This window comes from Apteryx rowi, unplaced genomic scaffold, assembly GCF_003343035.1.
Source record: "Apteryx rowi isolate R43461 unplaced genomic scaffold, aptRow1 scaffold_188, whole genome shotgun sequence".
Lineage (NCBI taxonomy): Eukaryota > Metazoa > Chordata > Aves > Apterygiformes > Apterygidae > Apteryx > Apteryx rowi.
In genome coordinates this window covers 67805-93560 of record NW_020448174.1, presented here as the reverse complement: position 1 = coordinate 93560, position 25756 = coordinate 67805, and the positions used below count along the sequence as shown (strand labels likewise).

At 38.1% G+C, this 25756-nt stretch overlaps 2 protein-coding genes across 5 annotated transcripts in view; one reads left to right on the top strand and one right to left on the bottom strand.

Annotated features, from left to right (window-relative positions):
* Window positions 1-1131, bottom strand: part of CPEB3 (cytoplasmic polyadenylation element binding protein 3) — a 100462-nt gene extending 99331 nt beyond the window's left edge. Inside the window, exon 1 of one of the 3 annotated variants that reach the window (XM_026061906.1) lies at window positions 1048-1131. The gene's annotated coding sequence lies outside the window, so the exon portion shown is untranslated. The other 2 variants (XM_026061907.1, XM_026061911.1) reach the window with 2 other exon arrangements.
* A 101-nt stretch (window positions 1132-1232) lies between these two features.
* Window positions 1233-25756, top strand: part of MARCH5 (membrane associated ring-CH-type finger 5) — a 33924-nt gene continuing 9400 nt past the window's right edge. For both annotated transcript variants that reach the window (XM_026061912.1, XM_026061913.1), the window contains exons 1-2: window positions 1233-1376; window positions 21108-21310. In XM_026061912.1, coding sequence (XP_025917697.1) covers window positions 1333-1376; window positions 21108-21310 — 247 coding nt within the window. In that variant the 5' untranslated portion in view covers window positions 1233-1332. The remainder of the gene's footprint in view (window positions 1377-21107; window positions 21311-25756) is intronic.

The window sequence follows — 25756 nt, the reverse complement described above, 5'->3', positions numbered from 1 at the left end:
TACAAGCAAATCAGCTACACTGTGACTGAGAAGAGTGGAAGAGAGACCTTGCGCACCCATGGTGGAGATGGAGGAACGTAACTTTTCTCCAGGCACCATCTGCCTCTTTGTTCTCTAAATGCTTTTCGGATTCTAAATTTCCAGGTTCTTAGACTGTGATGCTGTATATCAACTTCAGAGCATATGACAGATCTCAAAAGCACTTCAAAAGCTTTTTTTCCCCCCTGTCCCCATTAGGAAGCACGCCTACAAACTGAAATAGCGAGTTATGGTTACCACCATACCACCGTCCTGCACCTCACCCCGCTCGCTCCCGGGGGGCTCAGGCCTTCCCCAAGTGCCGAGGGCCACTTTCAGGGGGCTGTTTTACCTCGTCACTGCCAACAGACCCGCAGAAACGGGCTCACTTCCCTCCCACTGCGCCAGCCACCGCCCTCCTCGGCAGCCCCGCCGGGGTGACCAGGCACCTGCAGGGGCCCCTCCGCCCTCGGCCCCCGGGGCTGCTCCGCGGGGCCGCCGCCTGCACCTGCCGGCTCGGCAGGGGGGCGGCGGGTGCGGCTCCCGCCCCGCGGCCTCGGCCGCCACCTCCCTCCCTCCCTCGGCGCGCGAGGAGGGGCGGGCGGCGGTTGCGCGGYCTCCCCTCACGCGCGGGGGGAGGGGCCGCGCAGGGCAACGGTCGCGCCGCGAGGAGGCGGGCGGAGGCGCGAGGGCGCTTCCCTCCCCACCGCCGCAGGAGCGGAGCGGAGCCGGGCCGGGGTGACCTTCCCCTTCCCGCCGCCGCGTCCCCTACCTGCCCCGCGCGCGCGGTGCTGGTAGCGACTACTCAGCGGCGGCAGCGAGGAGAGGCATAGGGAGGGCCGGGGGGCGCGACAGCAGGAGAGGAAACAAGGGGAGAGGGGGCGCGCCCCAGCGGACCTTTAAATCTCCCGGAAGCGCCAGGACTACATTTCCCAGCGTGCTGCGGGCGCCGCGGCTCGTGCCCTGGCGCAGGCGCACAGGGCGAGTGGGGAGGGGCGGGAGGCGTCGCGGCCGCCGCTTGGCTCTTACCTCACAGAGGAGTCACCGCCTCCGCTCACGGCGGCGGYCCCGGCCGAGAGCAGCCCCGTCCCGTCCCGTCCCGTCCCGCCTGGGCGACCGGCCCCCGCCCGCCTCGTCCCCGCCCGCCGAGGGAGGGGCGGCCGCGGCAGGGCGGCTGCGCTGCCCCGTTCTGCCCTGCCCCCTCCGCGCGCGTAGCGCGCCGCTTCCTCGGCGCCGGCCCCGCTTCGTCAGGCTCCGGCCCGCGGCGAGGCCCGCTCCTCCCCGCCGCCGCGGAAGCGCGGCCTGGCGGCAGCCATGTCCGAGGAGACGGGCCTGGCCCTGCCGCAGACCATGGACAGGTACGGGGCGGGCCGGGCACGGCGGGACGGAGCCCCCAGCTCCCGCGGGGAGCGGGCCGCGGCCGTGCGTTGCGGGGCGCCGCTTCGGGCCGCGGCCGTTGGTGGGCGCCTGAGGCGCGGTGGCGGCGGGGAAGGGCCTGGGCCGGGAGCGCGAGTCTGATTTCACTTCTTGGCTTCTGGGAGCTTTGGGTGATCGGGACGAAGCAGCGCGACATAGAGCGGGCGGCGCTGACACCTCTCTGGTGGTGGTTCGGGTGGGAAAGGTTTCCTTCGGAGGCGTTTGGGAGCGGGGAGGTGTGTCTGGCCTGAAAGGGGTTTTTTGGAAGGGTGGCGAAGGTCTGCAGAAGGCTGTACAGCTCCTGCGGCAGTAGGAGATGTTGTGGGTATGGACAGCGTTGAGATGCATGTAGGGTAAGGCAGCAAAAGAGGAGGTAAGATTAACTGGCCTTGTGTGTTCTGCTGTTGGTTTTATGATCTTTGAAGAAAGCCTAAAAGTGCCTTTTGGAGTGCAGCTTAAAAAGAGTTGATGGCATGTTATTGCAGAAGGTATGATAGATTGGTATTTCAGAAGGCAGGAACACGACAGGAATCAAACCTCTGTTGATGAGTCTGTCAGGCTTTCATCATAAGGAAGCAAAAACCCCAGTGTTTTTCTTCTTTCTAGGTCACTTTTAAGGAAAGAGGATTTAGTGAAATACGGACTATCATCGGGCAAGTGATGGAGATGTAAATTATGTGAGGCAGGGACAGRGCTGTATACAGCCTTGCAAATGAGGATGAGGAATTTCAGTGTGCTGTAGATGGAGAATAAAAGTGAGTTGGGGGGGGAAGGAGAGAGAGAAAGTTGCTTGTCTATATTTTAGAAAAACTGAAGTAGCGTGAGGAAAAACTGGGTGATTTAGATTATAATCTAGATTGATGTCTGTCAAGGAGGATAGCGTTCAGGAGACTATAAATGTCTTTGCAAGAAGTAACAGGAAGGAGGTGGATTTCTGGAGATACTATCAGGAAGGTATTCAGTTTGGCATATCTCCTGTGAACGTATGGAGTAAAGGGGATGAAGTGGGAGGAGGATGGTAGCATTGTTTTGTAGAAAGTAAAAAAAGAACATCTTGAAAAAGATTAGGAAGAGTGCTGCAGAATCAACTTCTCTGCAACTAAAATTTTCATCTTCCTTCTGAAGTTTGTACTCTTGATGATGCACATTTTCTAATTTTAAGAGGCCTGGGAAATTGTGATATTCTGAGTGGGCGTCCCACTGCTTATAATCATAAAGGCTGTTTAGGGAAACTTTTTAAGTAGAGGCCAAACCAGTTTACTATTCTTTAATTCTTAAACCTAGTGGATATGTGATTAATATTCTTAATCCTTTCTTTCAGCTCTGCAAAACTGCAGTGCATATACCTGGCCCTTTTCAAAGACATTTTTCCAGTAAACTTGGAATAACAGAGTTGATAATATGCAACAGTTGGAAAGCATGCCTGACTTGCTGGGCAGCAAGGACTGTAGAGGGGAAAAAGTGTTTTAAGTAAGAGTTTTAAGCATGAAGGAAGGTATGAAAAGAAAGACTGGAGCTTTCGTGTAAGAATTCATTAGGCTCAGTTTAAGAGACTTTAGCAGCAGTAGCGTGGGAAGCAGTGAACAGAGTGGTAAGAAGGAGCTGACTGTTAAGTATTTGAATTTAATTCGGAATACAGTACAATACCAGTAGAAGGATTTTGGAGTAACTGAGACCTCTAAAAGCAGTCAGTGCAAATGTATTTTTTTTTTGTTACCCTTTGGGTTTATCGGAGAGGGATTACATTGGAAGAAAGTGGTTTTCATTCATTTGGTATTTCTCAAGATCATACATAACTGCTTTCAGCTTGTACTTGGTGATCATTGAGATAAACCTTCAATATTTCCCATTAAGGGACATAACCTATGGATGGATCCTCCAGAGGGCTACTGAGAGGTTTGCAGTGCCTCTTTCTCCATCCTGTTACCTTTATTGCTAATGACAGGTAGATGTTTTTCAGAGTAGGAAAAAAATATGCAAAAGTTTAAAAGTAGCAGTTAGTGGATTATGATTTCACACAAACCACATACTGTTAAATCAAATTTAGATCTCTCAGTGAAGGATGCACAAAACAGCTTTTCAGTGAGTAAGAAGTTTTGGGTTTTTTTTAAACCAAGAATTAAGTCAATAGGGGGAAAAAATAAGATTTTTTTTTCTTTTCTAGTACATAGGTGGTAACATAGAGTGGTGATGTACTTTTGTATCAAGAGCAAGGTGTTGCTGCAGATCTGAATGTATGCAGAGTTTTGTATGCAAGGGTTGGAGCTCTCATAGCAAATTCTTATTTGTGTGGGGGAACATCTGGCTTCTTCTTTTGAGTCTTAGATTGTACATGTGTATGACTTCTATTTTTTTTTTAATAAAGCAATTTGGATTTTTCCAGTGTAAGGAGTATCTTGATAGCGTTTCAAAATTGTTACCTAGGATTCATCATTCTTTCACATTCACTTGTGCTCCCTCTTCCTTTATTTTTACTACACAATTTCAGTCTGGAAATAAGCAACRCATTATTAATAAAAGGATAAATAGCTGTTAAGGTGGGCCTGTCAAAAGAACTAACTGAGTTTCTGTTACTTGAAATATCTAGCTAATAATTTTATACTTATCTGAAAGATTGGCTACAGCATAAATACAAGACGCATGAGAAATAGACATGACCATCAAGTTGCACCACTTCTGGAGTTCTGTCGTCTGCAGTATTTGATTATCATCATCCTTTCTGGCTTCAAAACTGAGATTTCCATCCCTCTGACACCTTTTCTTCTATCTCACATTTTAAATAATGGGCTAAGGTAATGCCCCTAAAACACTGACCTATTCTGCATGCAGAATTCTTTGGTAAAGGACCATATTCCTGCAATAGTGTGTGCACTTGAAGGCAGTGTTTTTTGGTGTGTGTAAATAGTGAGCTTTTATTATTTTAATCCCTTTATTCATAGGGGTTTAATACATAAATTACAGAATGATAGGAATTTCCATTAAAACTTGAAATTATTTGGCAGGGGTTTTTATGTATATTGTTAATCAATATAAAAATGACTTTGTCACCTACTTGTCAAATGCAATTTGACTTTCCTGTTTTCGTAGTCATATTCTTAAGCAGAAATAATGCTTACATTCAGATTTATTTTTTTTAATGGCTATAGCTACATCTTATCAGATTGCTATTTTATAGTTCTCTGTAATAGCCTGCATGTTATTGACAGGGCATCAGTTGGCTATGATCCTGTACCACTAAGCCTTCTTACAGAACACCTGAGTTGGGAATTGCCAAAGCTGCTGTTAGCTTTTGTTTCCTCATATTTGTTTTGATAACCATTAATCTTTATGATGCTGTGCAGGCTTTTTTGTGTTTTGGTAGAGCTGTTGCTTTTTGAAGTGACAACATTTGAAAAGTTCATGTTTAATAATATTCTTAAATGAAGACAGTGGCAAGACCATTCTGTCAGCCTGCAGTTTGCATTTTAGCTGTGAGTGCTACATATCGATATAAAACCTAGACAATGTAAATAATTGATTAATACAGTAATGTCTTGGAAGCTGTCAGTGTTTTGTTTTCTTTTTAAGATCATTACATTTATGGTAAATGTGTCATCTGATTGTCCCTGATTTATTTTCTGTGATGAAAATGGTCAATTTGATGTCTTCCAAAAATGAATACTTAACCACACACCAGCTTTTCCCTAGCTGTCATTGACTATTTCTGCCTTAATTTGATGTAAGCAGCAATGCTAAAATGTACTCGTGTTTAAGCTTTAGTCTCTTGACTTCAGTGGGATTATTTGTGGATTACCTTTGCAATTTGGTTATATTAGGAGTGTGGAATGCTGTTTTGTTTTTTCGAGCGTGTTGTGTGGTAGTGATACGTAGTACTTCTTATGCTATATAAGGTAAAGACAAACAATCCCCCTGCCCTCCCCCCCTCCAAAATCTTAGCTGAACAGAACACAATCATTTTTGCCTTCCATTATTTATGTTAGTCAAAATGTAATAATCTGTTGAAGGTTTTTATAGGTGCATGCTGCAAGAATCAGTATAATAGTAATTTTAGCATGGCTTAATTTTCAAATTAGCATGCTTCCTTCTCTGAATGGATAGTAGATAGTTCAACCATGGTTGATATGCAGTCATCCTTGACAGAAAGTAGAGCACATCATATGGCTCTTTTGTCCTCTCTCCTTGCCATTCCTTTTTTAAAGGAGACAATGCAGCTGAAATTGCAGGTAGACTTCACAAACAATTAAAATAAGTTCAGCACTGCAGTTTAAGAAATTACTTATGCTTTCAAGAGGAGAATACTGTTGCAGCTAAGCTTCCTCTTTGCCACAGTGCTGATTTGTCAGAAAGATGCTAGCAATGAGATTCAAAAGATGAAAAAAAAACAAATTCATGGATTCTCTCAGTTTTCAGAACTGTGGTCTGATTCTATGGTTATTATTATTATTACTACTACATATGCAGTGGTTTTATACATCGCTTTCAGTTGCTCACTTTATTCCAGTTAGCATCTGTGTTGTTGTTTGTGTTGATATGAATCTTTTCCTTTACCTTTCTGAAGTGTGGGCACTGATTTGGGTTTATTTGCACTTTTAACTGTTTGATACTTCAGGACCAAAGTCATGGGTTAGGATTAAGACTTTAATGCTGCAACCCTAGCAATGTAATTAGTGCAGTGTGGCCCTTGATTCTAGGTTTAAAACCTTTGTTCAGAACTCCCTAAACTTCTACTGGATTTTGTACACTGTGAGTAGTTTTCACTGACTGATGTTGACACATGAATAAACCTTTGTAGAAACAGAGCTCAACCAGATAAGATATGCAGAATAAACCACGGAAAACACTTTAAAGGACAGGATTTGTGCAGTTTTACTTTTTTCAAACTGCTAGTTTGAAAACCATCTCTGCAGTTCTTCAGTCTGTTTATTCTACTTCTGCTGATCAGGTATGCCTCCTTTCATTGCCCTGCCCCAAGGAATTGATTGATTTCTTTCCACACAGTACAAACAATTTAACAGAGGTTAAGATTATTGTTGGAAGAGGGCTTTCTCTGGCTTCCAGTTGAAGTCTGTGAGCTATTAGAAGTATCTGACTTTCTGTTGTTCCTCTAGAGTAGGATCTACACGCTTAGAAAGAAGTGTCCACATCCACAGAGGATGAGCTGTGCTGGATCCATTTCTGCTAGAAAGGAAATGGGCTTCCACTGCGACTGGTAGGAAACTGAAGCTGATACAGGGAGGAAGCAAGCAAGATTATCCCTGTCTTGGACAAAGTTTCTTTTGGGGCAGGCAAACTATTGCTACCCTTTATTCTTGCTATTCTCCATTCTTGCTGCTGTTTTAACTTCTCTACCAGTTGGTTTGTATCTTGCTTAGAGAAGTCTCATATAAACAATACATTGTGACATTGATTACTTAATAAAAAAAAGTTATATTTGAAGAAAATACCTATATACATCTTAAAAAGCAGGGACACAACTGGTTAAAAGAGCTTTCTATTAATATCCATACATTACATAGGCCAGCCTTGAAGTGAGACTGGGATTTTTATTTATTTATTTATTTTGTAAAACTGATACAAACCCTTTTATAGTCGTCTTTTCAAGCTTTTATCCGCAATATATCATAGAATGGATTTGAAAAATGAAAATTCAAAACAGCAGTGATTTTTTTTTTTTTTAATAGGTTGACGCTTTCATTATTGCTTCATCCCAGGTACTTCCCTTGTTGTTCAAATTCTCTTTACATGAACAGTTCTGCATAGATTGCGTTCTTCATGTGGCTTATTGGTAAAGATGATTAATCAAGACCGATAGCAGAGCTGTAGAATGCCTGTTGCCCATCTGTTATTTAAAATTATCAGCATGATATTTCTAAGATATCTTAACCTTTTGACTGTCATTTTATATGCATTATATTTCCATCTTTGACCTCAGCTTTAATATGCTTAGGAACAAACTTACATGCTTTAAATTTAATTGCTGCTTAACTGTTAACTTCCAACTGCAGACAGTAGACAATTGGCCTTCCTGTGTAAGTGTGGGGAAACTCCTGAGAGTCTATCTTTTGTAATAAAAATCGTAGTCTTTTACATATGTTACCAAAGCATTCAACTATTATTCAAGTACTGTATCTGCTTCGTGTTTAAAAAAAAAAAAAAAAAAGCGCTCTACTGTTTATTGAAATTTTCTTTATAAAAGTGCTCAGACCTCCATACTAGTGCTTAAGTGTGATTGTTTCCTTGTTTCCTTTGGCATGGTATCTTACAGTGCTTGCCAAAGGTCAAACTTTTGACAGTTAATGTAAATGTCTGCAATAATCTGAAAATTACATATAATAATTTACAGGAAAAGATCAGTTAAAAGGTTTGAGTATTAATTTTGGAAGAGAAGAGGGTGAATTTATTTTTTTCTTCTATATAAATAAGAATAAAGTAGTGAATATGCCAGCTTAGGACTTGTTTGCTTGGTGCTTCTGACATCTTAACCTGCTTGAAATCTTACTCTACTGCAGAGTGGATGGGGAGTTCTCTTTGTATGCAAGTGATACAACTTTTCCAGCAGCAAAACTAGGTGAATACAAATTTATCATAGGATGCAATACTTTGTCTTTATCAAAAGAGTACATGACTTGCTCATTTTTTGCAGTCATTTGTGTTTTCCCACAAACTGCAAATCCATCTTCAGTGCAGAAGAACGAGAGACTCAGTCCAGAGTGGTTAAGTTATTTTAAGTAAACTACTTCTGGTTTATGTTTCTATATGAAGCTGTAATTAAGGATACACAAGATGGTCTGGGGCTAGAGCATGTGACTTCCTAGAAGAGGTTGAAGGGAACTGGGCTTGTTTAGCCTGAAGAAGAGATGGTTTTAGGACACCTAATAGCAACCTCTAGTACCTATGAGGAGGTTGTTGAGAAGACAGAGCCTGGCTTTTTATGGAGATTCCTGGCAGGCTGATGAGAAATGATGGTCATAAATTTAATCAGAGAAGGTTTCGACTTTATATAGGGTGTGGGGAGGAGAAGAGGGGATCACTCCGAGGACAGTCAGGCATTGGAGTAGGATGCCCGGAGGGCTGTGGAATCTCTGTCTGTGGAGGTTTTCAGGACCCAGCTGGAGAAAGCTCTGACAATCTGGTCTGAATTCAGTGTTTTCCCTGCCTTGGGCGGGAGGTCTGACTAGAGCATTGCRTGACAGGAGAATGCTGTACTGGGGTGCCAGTACAGTCCATTAATATCTTCCAGCAAATTGGCCCTTTTTTTTTTAGAGTCTGTTCTGGAATCTGTAGCTAAAAATAAGATAATTTCTTCTCTAGTTGTATTGAAATCTTGGCTTTTTCTTTTCTCTCAAAGATCTTGCTCTCTTCTACTATTTTAATGCTAATATGAGCACTTAGTGTTAGTAGCTTACTGTTAGTTCAATGGAAGTGCTTAGGCTCRGGGGTTTTGTACCACTCATTCTGGGGCAAGAGTTATGCACCCTCCTACATTACATTAATATAGGACAAGAAAATTTCCAAGTAAAAATGCCATTCTTAGATGCCAGTTAAAAAAGCTTTGTCCTGAATTTATATGGAATCTGGGAATCGCTCTTTATTTGTCTAAAATTTTAAATACTAATTATCCAAACTGGCTAAGATTAAAAATGAATATTAAACCGATCTGCTATAACAGTTTCCCTATAATAAGTAAATGCCAATTAATTTAAGGACCAGCCATGGGATCTTGGTATATGCTTATGTTTGTAAGAAACAACTATTCAAGTACACCAAATTTTTGGATAAGGATGGTTGGCATTTCAAAGCTTTTATTTGATTGATTGCTGATGAGCATTATGGACTGTTCAGTGTTTTTAGTTTGTGTATCTGTGCCTGATTCTCCCTTTGGTCATGCATTTATTTTTCAAGATGTATGTATTTACAAGAAAATGCTAATGTAGTGTGAAGGTAGAGAATCAGAGAGTAGATAARACTATCTGGCTTTTAGTGATTAAGAAACAAACTATTTTAAAAATAATTATTATTTCTTCACCAGCTTTCTAGAAAAAAAGATTAGCCCCTTTGTTTTAAAGCCATAATGCATCTTACGTAGCTTGCTGATCGCTTGCTTTTGTGTTTCTCCTGTTATAAATGGCTTCTCCTGGGATCTGAATACTTTGTTTAGAAGTGGATATTTTATATTGGACTAAAATGTGCCAACATAAGTTAGCCTTCTGTGAAGTATATAATTACAGAGAGCCATGTGCTGAGTGCTTGTGATTGTTCTGCTGGTGAGTCATGCGGAGTCCCCTCTCCTGAGTGCAGGGGAGAGGTGCTTAGTGCTGTGATCAGACATCTTGGAGTTCTGCTCACATTTATACAGGCTGCAGCCTTCCTAATTTTCACTGCCTGCCAAATTTGGGTGGTTGTTTTTGTTGCTCTTTAGCTATTAATGCCCTAACATTATCTTTTCTTGGCATTTAAAAAAACTTTAAAAATTGAAACTTTTTATGGTGTTCATTTTGATGTGTCTCAAATTTTTTGGTTCTTTTAGTTAAGAAAATATCAGGATATAAGATGATTGACTTCTGTAGAGCTTTTTTTGCTTTGTTCTCTCCTATTTTAAATTTTGAAATAAAAATAAAAGTTACAAACTGAGAATCAAATTGAAGAATAGTCTCTATTATATAAACTCTGAATTCAAAGCAATTTGCTTACTTTGGACTCTTCCTGCCAATTCCTGCAGCTTTAGGACTGCACTTCCTATTTTTTTCCTCCTTTTCCTTGGAAGAACATAACAGGCAAATTACTTACTCTGTATGGTCAGTTTAACCATGAAACTCAGTAGGTACATGTACAAAAAAAAAAAAAATTAAACTCTTGTTTCATGATTATCTTACCCAAGTGCTAAGAATGGAATGTAAAGCAGGTAGCCTTGTTTGGTTTCTAAACTGGTTAAGTCAATGTTAATATACTTACTTTTAAATATATCATGCCTAAAGATTAATTTGTGTTTTTACATTACCTTTGTGATACTGAAAAATTGCTGCAGGAATTTAAGTTCACGTAATGCACACTCTGTGAATGGAATTCAGCTTTGCGTTTCTTGGCTTTTCTTTTGCTTGTCATAGGAGCAGTTTAATGTCAAGATGGTTACAGTTTTAGACACCTCGAAATTGCTCAATTCTGTATGTATGCTGCTTCTGATGTTTGTAACCCCTGTCAGCTACTTTGTAACGTATACCACAGATATCAGTATTGGTATTTTTCTGATGCAACTCTCTTCCCCTCCCTTCCCTCCCAAATGCAAACTAGAATATTTTACAGTAGTTTAATGTTTGTTCAGTGGAAACTAATTTTTTTTCTTTTTCTTTATTTTTTTAAAGACTAGCAGTTGTATTTAACATTCCAGTTTAAAACAGCAGATGAAAAATATTTTGATACTGATCTCTGAAAACATAAGTATGATTAGTGCTTGATTAAGGAAGCTAATAAGTAAATGCTAACCTTCTGTTATGGAAAAGTAAATCCTCCACAGGAGATATGAAGTACTTTAATGTTTGTTATCCCTTGGCTCAGAATTTGAAGGAATAAAGGTTATAGTTAAATTCCTTTAAGTCAGCCTAACACTTGCTTTGATTTACGGATCATCATCCTGGTTATTAGGGGGGAAAAATGGATATAGTTATTGCAAATCGAATGACACAGCTAATAACAGAACAGATGCAGCAATGAAGCAACTGTGCAGTGATTCTTAACCTTGGTCCATGAGTAGCATTACCAAGGAAGCATATGCTGTAAGCAGCATTGTTTTGATGTCACGGTTAGCCTTAATGCTGATATTATTAAATTCAGTAATGTTGGAAAGTTGTTTTCTGTGAAACATGGTCTGGGGAACCTCTTCTGTGTGTAATTAAGTTCTAGCAGCATCCTAGCATACTTGGAATTTGTTTTTACTAAGAAACAGCCTCCAGTATTTTAGAGCTTCAGATCAGTTTTTCTATAGCGTGCATTGGTATTTTTCACACAAACCTTCCTCTACCCTCTGTTCAACCGTCTTCATTTAGAATTATAAGAAGGACAGTCAAAGAAGTAGTTTTCTGTACATTGTTCTTGGGTTTTTTTCTAGCAACTTTTTCTTTGCACTGGTGAAATGTAAGTGTTACTATGTCACGTCTAACTGGAGAGGGTATTGACTGAGCTACTGAAAACAATGACTCGTGATCTTGATTTTTTTCTTCCCAAATAGAGTAGAATTCAGGTCATGATGACTATGATCAAGGGTGTAGCTGAAGATAGTTTTCCAAGGAGGCTTCAAATGATTGAAGTTTTTGACAGACATGATTACTTATTTTGCTGCACTTCTATTATCTGGCAAGTATATTTGATGTGTTAGAAACCACAGAAATGTTCAAAAAGCAAAGCTTAACACATGGTGAAATATATATAATATATTCCTAGGGAACGATGACTGGTTTAAGAATGTAAGTAATACTGTCTTCCTTTTATTAAATCTGGTAGTATTGCTAGAACTAAGAATTATTGTTTTAACCTCAAGTAATAATCCATTCTCCTTCAAATAATCTTATTTGTGTATAAATCGGGTATTCCAGCCAGTCAGAAATGGGGTGTTCTGCCTTACCAGTAGGTCGTGTTACCAGTGATTGTGAGCTACGCGTAGCCTTCTTACCATCTGGAGTTCTTGCAGTATCTTGAACACACTAGGTGCTTCTCTTTCTTCAGCCAGCATAAATATCTGGATACGAATTCTAGCTGATCTAGCCTCACACTTCTTCCTTTATGCCTTGACGCTCTGCGGCTCTGCACTTAGACATTGAAAGAAGCCAAGACTTAAAGGAATTTCTTCTGTTTTTCATTTTCCTCATCACTGGAGCTTCCAGACATACTTCTCTACAACATTGTGAATATTACAGGCAATTTATTACTGAAACATAATTAAGATGTTTAAGGGAACATCCAAGGAAGTAATTTTAAACACTCTCTAAAATGTAATTTGCTGGCTGTCTTATGTCCTCTGTTGCTTTCTAGATTCATGATTATCAATGTTTTTGTCAAACACTGCTAAGGAAATGGTTTTCCTTATTTAGCATGCTATCTGCATTATTAAAAAAAATTAATTGTTTAAGGAATTGACTTATTGCTATGAGAATTTTTCAGTCTTTGCTATGTATAGATATTATTTTTTCAGCCTTCCTTTTCAAATTATGTTGAAGCCATATTTCAGTTTTGGAAGTAATTCGTGTATGTGGGTGGTGGTTTTTACTGGTATTAGTCACTTAGGTTTCTTCCCGAATCTGACTGTAGGAATCAAGTGTTACTGCCCCCTAGCTGACACTCAGTATCTTAAATTATTAGAGTTGTATTCCAAGCTGCTAATTATCTATTAAAGATGATAATTAGTAAAATATGTAATGTTTTAATAATAAGATGTTTATCATATATGAGCAGTAGTTTTACCTAATTTACCCTTTAAATGTTTTAGAACAGCTTTGGTTTTGTTTTCCCCTTTAAGAAACAAATGTATGTAACAACAAAGTTGTTCTTATATTTAAAGGCCACTAGCAAGGTCCCTGAGCCTCCGTGATTTCTCAGATTTTCCTTTTGGAAAACTGAGAGAGTATGGTAATATTAAAATAAATAAAGTCTTTCAGAAAACTGAATTTTGAGGCCTTTTCAAAAGGCCTGTGCCTGAATAACTGCTTATGACAGTTTATTTTGTTCAGAATGAAAGGTAATGTTTGTGGGTTGGCTGGTGTTTTGGGTTTTTTTTTGTTTGTTTTTTCTCCTCCTTCTCCCCCCCCGCCCCCCCTCCCCCAAAAGTCTAGCTTGTCTTTGACAAGCTGAGAACTAAAACCCAATGCGAACTTGAAAGTGCTTGAATATATCATATCTCAATCTGTGGGGAATTTCTTATATGAAGAGGGGCAGAAGCAAAGGCTCCTTTTCAGCTCAGCAGCCATCTGGCATTACATTGGTTTTGCTAATTTGTTTTGCTTTGACAGCCCAGGGCTCTATGGGTGCCTGTGCTGAAACAAAAGTTTGTGTATGATTGAAGTGTTGGGCAATCAGGCAGATAAAGGTCGGGAAAGCTAATAGCTTTCTGGTAAATCACTGTGGTTTTGTTAATGTTTTAATTTCAGATTATTGGTGCTGTTAAACAGGGATGGACTAGTTAGTATACTAGTATTTTACAACAAAATGGAAAAATCCTGAAACTTTTTCTTCTTTTAACTCATAGAAAATAAAAACATGTTTTTTCACTGATATCTCCAACTACTTGTTCTAATTAGTTCATATATTTCTATGTAACCTTAACTGGAGATTGAACAGCTTTCCCAAGTCAGCGTATGTCAGTGGAGCATGAATCACAATGACAGTTTAGAAGGGCAGACAGGGGATGTGGGTGTGCTTAGAAGAATCATCTTGAGAATAATTATTCCAGCATAAGAAGCATTATAAGTCATCAGTGTTAATGATGTCATCTGTTGCAAGAGAAAATAGAACCCTAAATTCAAGTCTTGGCAAACTATGTATTGTTATCTTTCACTTCTTGGAATATTTAATTTATCTTAAAGTACTGCATTAAATTTGTAAAGAGTATTATGGTTATTTGGGAGCAGATGAAACGACTAGTGTGTAGTACTCATTCTCCACTGTTGAAGTAAGAAGGTAAATTAGGTTTTCTTTCTTCAGTGGCTACTAAAGAAGAATACTGTAGCCACACTAAAACACCTGAGAGTACTTATTTGAAAGAACAAAATAGTTATCAGCATTTGGCCAGGACATTGTTTTAGTATCTTTCTGGTTAGCACTGTGACATCTTTAATGACCAGAATCTTTACAGGCTTTTTAAAAAGGGAAAAGACAAAATTTGACCCAAATATCTCTATCACATTATGTCTAAACAGATTATGTATACCAAAACAGTCAGCTAATGAAAGCTGTAATTTAAACTATATATAAAATCTACTTGGATTGGATTTTTATTTGAAATACTGTGTTCTGTATACTGTATATGTGCATATATACATAGATACATATGTTGAACATAGCACTGCAGCCCATAAAGCTTTGTGATGGCACGATTCAGCATAATAGATAGTGGCTGGCAGTCAAACGTTTAATTTTATCCACAAGCTAGAAAGTTGCCAGCAGGATTCTGTGAACTGCCCTTTACTCATGTCTGCCTTTATATAGTGCAGTCAGCTCAAGTTCAAAATATTTCTCCTTAATTGGAACTATAGTTGAGTGTATATATCAGCAAATTTTAGTTCAACTTTCAGTCATCACTGTATCTTTCTGGTACAGTTTCTATTATTCCATGTTTTGTTTTTATGCATTTGATGACTGTCTGCTTACTGCCTTTTAGTCATTCATGGGCTTTTATCAACAGCTTTTATAAAAAATCTAGTTTAAAGAACGCCGTCCTGTGGTCGGAGGAAGTTGGAGCCCTTATACAGATACTTTGTGTGGCCATATGTTCACCCCAACATTAGTCTGATATTCTCTATTTAACTTTTTCCTGATGCTTTTGATGAGAGCACTACTTGTATAGTCAAGTCTATTTACTGTTGTTTCTAGATTCTTATCAACTTCTTATTTACTTGTAATTACATCATTGGTGACCAGGCAGAGCAGAATTGGGTATTGGGTCAGATGAGCTTCAGAAACTTCCTTTTTAAGACTTTGTTTCAAGGAGACAGCACACTTTCCAGTTTAATGATCCAGGCTAGCATATGGCTGCCATATCAAGCTGCCTTAAAAAGGATCCCCAGAAAACATGATGAAGCATCCTCTGAGACTGCCAGCTTTACGCTGATGTCCCACTGGAATCTGCTCCTGGGGGGGGAGGGGGGTGGATTTCCCACCCTTAGAACAGTGTAAGGATTTTTTTTTTTTTTTTTTAGTTTGATACGCAGAACTTGTGTTGAAGATAAAATATTTTATGCTGTGAGTGATGGCCAGGAGAAATATTGGAGAAATAGTGGTGCTCCCTTTATAATCCTGCTGCTGCCTTTGTCTGTTAACCAGCTTTTACGATTGTGCTGCATAGGCTCTGTATGCATTCTGTTATTGAAGTTGCTTTAGATTTTTGTAGCTGAGTCCTTCTCTTCCAGCACTTTAATCTCTGTGAGGGATGACACGAGCTAGTATTCCCCCACTTCATAGACTTTATCAGGAACATGCAGGCTACACTTGCAGTCTGTTGTGACCAGAAACTGGTCCTCCAGCATAAGAATCTTTCTCCTGCAAAATCGTTCAAACTCTGGAAATGGAAGTACTTAGCGATAGCATTTGCAATGCARCATTTCCCTTCTTTTTGAGGGGAAAGTTTGCTATTTTCCCATATATAAAATCCTAACCAGCTCCAAAGCAGCCAACCTGTATTGTCTTCTGCTAGATAACTTTCCTGATCTTCTGACACCCCAGTCTTTCCACTTGCACCTGATTTTATAGTGTTTAGAGTATAGTYGGCAGATTTAGTGGAAATTTATCACTATTTTTCATCAATGATATTTTATCTGTTAGCGCAGACTATGCATAAAATACTTAATCACAGAAGCTCATGAAGACTTTCCCTCTTCCAAACAGCAGATTTGTGGGTCATCCTTTGGAACAGTACCTTTTTATGGCCAGGTATTGAAATTGTTTTCAGTTCATTTCTTCCAAGATGTGCTTTCATGCTTCACTGTGTTGGCTTGCCATGCTATCATCGATACCAGTTGTACTTTCGTTTTTTCACTTTTTTCCTTCTTTTCAGATATGAAATTCAATTGCAATAAGCCAGCAAGTCAGTTACTACTTAGCAAAATAAGGATGCTTTACTCCAATATCAGCAAATTCCTGCTGTTTTGAGGGAAAGCAGTGTGTATTATGTGAGTGAAATGCAGAAAAGTTTGCTTAAAAAGATGTTTCTTGTATCTTGCAAAGAATCTGTAATTGGAGCAAAAATGCTTCTTGGCTCATAGTTCTAGAGGACTTTGTGCATGTTCAGATTTGCAGTTTTCATGGTTATGAAGTGTTAGGTACTGCAAAAAGTAGTTTTCTTCTCAGAGGAGAAGTTCTCTATTTTTACTTGCAGTACATACATGTGTGCCACTGAGCACTGGAAAAAAGTACAAGACCTTTTGCCTCATCTCTTGCAGCACTATAAAATAGCAGTGCTGTCCCAGTCCCATAAGTCATCTTCCTTTAAGTGCAAGGATATCCACTGTGCTTATAGGGCATTAAAGATTTCTGAAAACTCTGTTCTCTAGTAATATATAACTAACATATTGCTTTTAAATTGTGTTTTTGTATTGCTTACACAGTCATTTGTGCCTGCTTGAAAACCAAGCTGTGTCATGACTAATTCAGCTCCCACAGACTGAAGCAGATTTGGTTTAAATAGCATGAATTAGATCCCATTCCATCTCTCATCTGAGACTGCTTTGGGGGGGGAAAAAGTAACCTTGAGAAACTGTTTAAATGAATAAAAAGGAAAGCAGCCTGCCTCTAGATATGTCTGTTGGTACTGGAGTATCTTGCTGGTGTTTAGGAGCTATAGCTCCAAGCAGGCATGAGAGTGTGTGGCTTCTTTAGTGATGAAGARCTCGTAATTTGGAGAAATCTGTTTTTAGGCAGGCCTTGGCTTGATAGTGGGACAAGCTTTTTTGATTAGTCATATAACATTTGGAGTGTAGGATCTTTAGTATTAATACAACTTCTTCTCCTTGCACTTTGCTCTTAACACACACAATGTCCTGAAAAGAGTTTATCTTTGGTAGAGAATGAAACAGATGCAATAAATGAGTTATTCTCAGAGTGAGAATAGAATTTTTGAGACTGGAGAGCTTTAGATGCTAGGGAGCTGAATTTAAAAGGCAGTTATAAAAAGTTCAAGGCTGAAGTAATAATGATATTTCCCTTTTTTTCTTTTTGCCAAGAAAATGTGGAAAAATACATTAGTGTTATTGATTTGGCTCTGTAGAAAGTCATCAAGGAAAAAGGTTTGAGTTTCTATCAGAAACAATGCTTCGTTCTACCTTGTCAGCCTTTTCTATTTCAGGTTATCTGAGTAGCAACCTGATTCAGTAGTAGAATCAAGGTCATATTTTATTCAGTACAAGAAAATGGAAAATCTGGCAAGAGCCAAGATACTTGTTTTGAAATGGTTTTATTTAGCTCTTTCTGCTACAGCTGCTGTCAATAGAAAGAGATAAAGCTGATGACAGAATACAAGGAATTAGCTGTTCATTATTCATGAGGTGCTAAAGGTATAAGTCCGTAAAGGATTTTGTTATTCTTTTCATGGGTCTTTCTGGTTTTCAGATATAGTTGCCTGGCAAGAAATTGGATGAATCAATTAAAGAAAAGATTCATATTTTCTTGACTTTTTAACATTAACAAAAAATTTGAACAAAATTTAGTCTGCACAGTATTCATGGACTAATTCACTAGTTAAAATCGTGATGTAGCAGGATTACGTTCATGCTTAAATCTCTCACTATTTGAATAGACTCTAGACTTCTGTGGCTGGGTGGCATCTGGCCTTAGTGCAGCCCACAGACCTAACTAGCTCTGTTGTGAAGCCTTTAGTTTAATAAATAAATCTAAGTTACAAATTTAGAGACGTTGCAGATCTAAATAGGATGTGATGTGAATGAGTGAAAGTTTGCATTTGAAGGTAGCCAAGAACAGAACTGTGAATAACAAAAGATTATCAGTAGCATTGTATTGTATTGTTTGTTCTTACAGTAAATGTTTTTTTTTCTCAATGTAAACAGAAAATTAACAAACTTTTTTAGAGCTTCAGTTCCTCAAGAAGTCCTTAATCTAGTGCAATGAACGAAAATGTCTGCCATGCTTTGTGATAATTTTACCTTTTAGTGGTGGTCTTGGCATTTTCATCTAGATTTTAACTAACTTGTGGCTAAGCTGTCTTTTCTCCTTCTGTTTAGGAGGGTTGATGTGTCCTTTCATTTAGGACTGCAATACGTGCATCCAGGCAGCATGAAGGTAGAAAGATGTATGATATGACAGGAGTGCAGTAACACTAGAATTCTGATTTAAAAAAAAAAAGGGACAGAAAGAGCCAAAGTCAGGCTTCACTTACACATTTGTATTAAGATGAATGGAACAAATTGCAGTTTTGATTCAAGATGTCAGGCTTCAAACTGAACAGTCATCCTGAATGCAGACTGATGTAGTTCCTGTTTCAGAGCACAAATGCTAGAAAATTTAAGTTTGCATCTACTGTCATGTACTCTGTACTTACAGCTGGACACGTGGACATGACATTTGCTATGTCTGTTTCATCTGTTGTACTGTTCAGTTCCTCTTCCTTGAGTTTTCTCTGGAATCTGCATCTCAAATTGTTCTCGGTTTCCCAGGTATGCCAGTCGTAAGTCACTGCAGGCTACATTCTGCTTCTTTACACAACTGCAACTTAATTTCAGTAGATTTCCACAACTCTAAATCATAAAATTGAGTCAGTTCTTTGAAAAAATCTCTTGCAAATATTTTGTAGGCACAGTTATTCCTATAAACAAGACATTGTTAATCTTTTTTTCTGTAGAAACAATGTTTTAGTTAACAAATAGAATACTACCTAAAATACTGAGGTCTTAAAAGGAAACTGTCAGACAACCGTATTTTTTTCATTACTCAAATTTTGTCAGGCTCAAACCTGAAACTTCCAGTTGTGGATTCTTCGTGTGTTCCTTCCCCCCCCCCCCCCCGGACCAGTTTTAGTTAAAAAAACAAAAACAAATCAAAACAAAGCCCCCAGCTGTTTACAAGTGAAATGCTAGGGGGGGACATAAGAGCTTTTAAAGGAATTACTGTAACTATTGCTTTGGAGGCGACTCTGGTCCGAGATTGGTCTTTTGCTGTGCACATAATTCCCTTCTAAGCTTTACCTAGTTGCAGTTCTTTTTTAGAGGGGGTAGAGAGGGAGAGGAAAGAGCTCTAGTACATATACGCTCAAGCATAAACTTGTCAGGTAAGTTTTGTGACACTGTCTTCAGTGAGTATGCTCCTATTTAGTTACAGCTCTGATCTCTCGCAAGAGGTAGTATGTGACAAACTGGCAGCTTGGGCTTGAAGAGGGCTTCTAAGCTGTAATTTCTCCTCCCAGGTGCTGTCAAAGGTTAGAAGTGGGATGCAGAAGTGCAGACAAACAAAAGATATGGAGGAAAAGGGAATAAGAGTGAGGAGGAGTTGAGAAGCTGAAACAAGGATAAAATTTGATTGTAGGGGAGGACTTAAGGCATAGGAGGAAGGTTAATAACTGACAACAAATGCTAGGGGAGGGAGAGGATAGCATCATTAACCACCGTAACACATTTCCACATGGAAACTACAATCGTGATCACTATTCTTGAATGTTAACATTCTTTTGTTTAGTAGTAAAAAGCTGAGAAATGCTCTGGCACTATCTGAATTACCATCTGCTAGTGGTTACACATAAGAAGCCTTTTACTGTTTCATGTTAATCACATTGCTCAAGTTGTGAGAACAAAACTTCAGTATTAAAATAGTTCTGCAAAACTTCATTTACTAGATGATCTCTAATTAGAGCATATCTTGATAGTTAGATTGTAGGTATGCTGTTGGAATATGCTTTTCTAAAGATTTAACTATGAAATTGTTCATATAAAATAAACAAATATATTGAAGTAGATTAGATTTGCAAGAAGATCACTGTTCATTAGATTCTAGTTTAATCTCTGAACTTCACAACCTTCACAATTCAGTATGGAATTTATGGAAGTTATGAAAGTTTATGGAATTTATGGAAGTTATTTCACTGTAAAATTAAATTTCTTGGGCCAGCATGTTTGGTATTTTGCTAGTTTCGATCCATGTTTCACTTTCTTTTGTAAGCTATAAAGTCTGCAACGATCTAGCCTGCTCATCAGAGCAGATATCTGGAAATTCTTAGCGTTTGCTTCCTTCAGGCCAGGTCACATAGCCTCTCATGCTTGTATTTTCCCCTTTTCTAAAGGATTATTGGGTAATAAATTATACAAAATTCAAACACTTCAATTCTATATCCAGATAATACTTCAGAGAACAGAACTTTCCTTCTGTAGTGTAGAATAGTAATATTCTTGAAGTACTTTGTAATTTAATTTTATTTATTTTAATATCAATTTCTCTAAATGAAATACTTTGAATGGAGAGAGAATGAATTAAATATCAGTATTAACAGTCTGGTATCAGTGTGTTTTGCTGTATCATTTGTATTAACTTTTGTTGTGTGAGTGTTTGGGAAACAAACTCCAATCCCCTACTGGATTGAATTTTTTTTCTTTTTAATTAAAAAAAATTTAGCAAAATATCTAGTGTAGAAGGAGATACTCATAATACATTTAAAACTGTATGAATTCTTCATATGTTGAGTTATTCAGAGACTGAATACTATAACCTCAGTGTTGTTAAACTCATAAAGTTAAATTAGTAATTCAAAATATATTAAAAGCTGTTATTTACCTGTGTGTAAGATTATATTAACACCAAAACAAGATTATAGTACAAAGTCTTTTTATTTGTGGTGGTTAAGAATGAATCAACAAGCATAATCCCATCTAGGTGCAGTTTTTCTAAATACGTCTTCAGCTGCGAAAGTTTATTTTAAATGCTTAGAAGTAGCAACAAATATATATGACTTTTTTTTTTTCTTCCTGTAATTACAGAAGCTGCTGGGTTTGTTTTGCTACTGATGAGGATGATCGGACAGCAGAGTGGGTGAGACCTTGCAGGTGCAGGGGCTCTACGAAATGGGTTCATCAGACTTGTCTACAGCGCTGGGTGGATGAAAAGCAAAGAGGAAACAGTACTGCTAGAGTTGCTTGTCCTCAGTGCAATGCAGAATATTTAATAGTATTTCCAAAGCTAGGTAAGAAATGTACCACTTAAATTTTAAACAAAATATAATGGGTTATTTCTTCATATGGTTCCTACCTGTTTTCTTTGCTTTTTTTGTGTCAGGTCTGTTAAAAATTTCTCCATTCTGTTTTTCAAACAGAAAGAAATAATTTGTGTTCTGCGCACATCTTCTGTGTTGCCTTAGTTAATTATATCCTAAAAATTGTTCCACTCTTAGGTGTATTGATAAGTCTTAAGTGACTGACCTATATTTAAATTTATGGTTAACGTGATTCTTTTTTCCTTGTTGAGCAGAGGGGAACTTTCAGCAATTGATACATTGGCACATTAAAACATCCCAGAATTTTTCTGAGCCTGCAGAGAAACTGTTATCAAAGGAAATTCAGAGGAAGGAACCTTGCTGAGCAAGGTGTTGCACTACCTAAAACCATATTTTTATTTTGCTTAGGAAGTATTCAAGAGTGAATATTGTTCTATATTCAAGAGGTAAGAATATTTGTATTTGGTTGTTAGGCAGTGCTCTAGCTCTGTTTGTCAAGGTGAAAGAAAAGTTGGAGATATTCTTCCAGATCTACTTCCATGAGAAGCCAAGGAGAATGCTGCACAGTACATTGCAAATATTTAAAATAGGACTGGTTGCCATTTTTCCAGTGGGGCCCCAATTCATCCATATTTTCTACAGAGTGTATTGATTAGGTCAAGAAAATAAAATGTTGCTGTGAGTAAATTATACAGTAGTTTGATTCTCCCTTCTTGCATATAAGATGAAATAGCTGCCAGTCTAACTCCTAGATGATCTTAACCATACATTAAGCAGAAAATATAGTAAAGACGAATGGGTCAGTTCCCATCCGATACTGATGTTGTTCCTGACTCATCTTTGCATCAGTTCTATATTTTGCTCATGCTGTGAAATTCTTTCCGTAACCACAACAGCTGGAAACTTAAATTTTGATTAAAACTAAAATAGCACTTAAAGTGCTGTATAGTAAGTGAGTACATTTTAGGGAATTTCAAAGACTTTTGCAGCATGTCATTTGCTGTAATATAACAATTGAAAATATCTTGCACTGTCAGTTCTTTGGGGCAGGCCCTCTTTGTTACTATAAGGCCTGACACAGTTATGGTGAGAGGAAATTTTATATGGCTGGTGATACATATTAACAGGATGAAACACTGAGTAATGGTAAAGAAAATATGGAACAGTAAATTGGTGATACTCAAGAAAATATAAAACAGCATGTTAGCTTACTACCAAGATACTTCTATAGCAATCCACAAGTCAGTTTTGCTATAAGGATAAGCTAGAGAAGAATCTTAATTTCAGATATAAAGAAGACATCAAGTGATAACCTTTAGTTTACCTTTGGATAAAATTTGGTTTGATATCTGGACACATCACAAAATTTGAAGCTGTTTAAAATTCTTACTTTTGTCTTAGGTGAAGTTACATATTTTATTTTGGCAAAGGGCAAAAGGGGAACCAAAACTGTAGTTTGGAGAAGATACATGCACATAGACAACAACAGGCATTTTTCATTTGTGCTTGCAATTTGTCTTATTTTATTTCAAAGCTAAAACTCCCAAATGCTAATATTCCTAGCTTCTGAGAAAGCCTGGAATTCTTGCACAGGACTCTTCAGCTCTTGTGTGCAGGCATCTCAGAATCTTCTGATGTATTTTCCCTCATAACACCTTTTGTCTCCATTTTACAGATGAGGGGCATAAAAATTATCTAACTTGCACAAGTGTACACAAGACACCTGTACAGAGCAAGGAAATGAATTCAGGTCTGTCAAACCTCAATCATGAGCTCAAGTCTCTTAAGGAAGCGAGACGGTCTTGCCCCTTTTGTAGCAGGTTTTAGTAACTGCAGACTGTCGTATCGCACTTTGGCTACAAGTCAGTCAAGGTCACCTCAGGCAGAGCTGGAACAGTAAAATGTTCTCAGGTAATCTTGCCAACAGCCTCTCTCCATGCTGCAGCACGTACGCTTTGAAGACGTTACTAGTTGTGCCATTGAAGAAACTGAGCGCTTAAATAGGGAGGATGAAGCAACTAACCAAGTTTCCCTGAGATATCATCGTTCAGAAACTTATTTACTTAAGACGTTTGTAACTCTATTGCTGAACATTTTCTAAAAATAGCTTTCTGTGAAGGAGCACTCCCTAACACAGCTTTTTTATTTATGATTATAGTTTTAAAGTAATACTAACCTGAGGAGATATTAACAAATATGTTTTTAAGTAATAGTGGATGTCTTATTTAACAATTTAAAACAACCTCTCTAGTGAAGTATCTTATCTTTTTAAAGTTACAATTCTGTTTTAAATTTGATAGTGCATATTAGTTTTAAGAAACTGGTAGTAACTATGTTCTTAATAGGTTTTTCTCTCTTCTAATCTGAAAACTTCTCTTTATTGCATAACAGAATATTACTGCCATTTTTAAAATAACTGTTTAAAACCTAAGTATCATTATACTTAATAAGAAAGGAAGAAAACCAAGCTTGACAGAAAAAACTCTTTTAAAACATTTCCTTCTTTAACATGTATGTTAATTAGTGATGTTTAATTTCCTGCCTTTTCCTTAATGCTGCTTTAAAAAATAAGGCTATATTTGCTCTCCTTTCTTGTTGCTTTTTCTCTAAAGGGTTATTTAAAATTTTTGTTATTGGACCTTTCTTTTTTTGTAGTTTTCTCTCAAGATTATATGCATAATTCTGCAGCTTGCTTCCTTTAATGATTAGTGTCTGTAGGTGCAATTTTACTATTTTTAGTGTGTTAGACTTCTGCTGTTGCCGTACCACCTTACCAAGATGTATAAGGCAAGTTTCAGTATTTTGAGGCCCTTCAGGACACACAGAATAGTGTGTTTTTTTTCTGAATCTCTGTCTTCACAGTCTCCAAAAGAATCTACTAAGTTTTTCCAAATAGTACAACTAAACAACAACTTTTTCAGTGACTGTGAGAACCCTTCAGGATGTGCAAACTACTGTGCACTTAGTACTTGCAGTTATGACCTTGGTGCTACTTTCCACATATCGATAGATATCTCAGCACTTTTTAAGTCTGGAAAGTTAAACAACTGTTACTACAGTTGAACAGCATGTTCAAGATTTTTTTATTTTATTTATTTTTTTTTTGATTAAAATGTTCCCTCTTTGGAAACACTTTATTTTTTGTGTTTATTCAACAATAGGATACTCGAGAATAAATTATCTGTATAATTAAGCTTTGTTAGTTATTTAAACTTATACTGGTTGGTATATTGGAAGCCAAGTGCTGGTGAGGTGTTTACTGTCTTACAAGCTGCAAAGGAAGATGCTCCCGGCCCTTAAAACTAGACCTTTTACTGAAACAAAGAATGCACATAATACTAGAAGATGCACAGAAAGGTAACCAATTTAAAATACATGAATAGTAGGGTAAAAAATGGAAGTTCCAGCAGAGTTGGAATAAAGACCATGTTGAACAATATTCTGTCCAAGTGGTTTAGGACTGCTCAGCACAGTCTGATACATAACTTAGCCATGTTTACAACTACTTTTGTCAAGATTGCGTATAAATTATATAGATGTGTTTAAATTGCACCCTTTTCAGTATGGTATTTGCACAAATACCAATAGAAGAAAGCTGCAATCCTTATATAAGGTCTCTGGATGTTACCACTGTTCAAACAAAATGTAAAATTCTACACTGTCCTTTATTAAAAAAAAAAAGGGGGGGGGGAGTACTTTACAAGAACACTAATACTGATAAAATGTGGCAATGAACATTAGTTGTTCTTGTTGCTTGTTTTCATTGGCTGACTTGAACCGACTAGAATTGGCTGTTTTGGAAGTATCCCCCCTGGAGCTGGTTTCGTGAAAGGGAAGGACCAGCTAAATCACAAAATGGGAGTTGCAGTTTTGTCAGCTTAGCTGACAGAAGAAAATTTTCTGAAGACTTTGTGAATTTCAAAACTTGATGATTGTATGTTAAATGCATAGATTTTGATTTGTTTGGTCTAAATGCAATAGTTGATATAGGCAATTAATAATCTTCTTGGGACCAGGGTGCTAAGGTACCATCACACTAAAAAAAAAAAAAAATTATGTACCAGGTATTCGAGGTAGGAGTTAAACTGCAAGTGATTTTTGTATATTTGAAGAATGAGAAAAACAAGTACCTATGTTTTAGAAAGTTAAAAAGACAAAATCTTTGTAATTTAATTTTTTCAGTTCTTGGGCAAGGTCAGAACAAGTTTTGAAGGATAGATTAATTGGAGGCGGGGGGAAGTGTGATACAACTCAGGATATGCTTACAAAACAGATCATAGTACACTAATCTGGTGACTGAAATTCATATAGTGGAATTCTTGTGCATCTAGTATATCTGAACTTCAGTAAGTCATTTAATACCTTTGTTCAACAATCTCTCTCTCTCTCTCTTTTTTTTTTTTCTTCCTTTTCTTT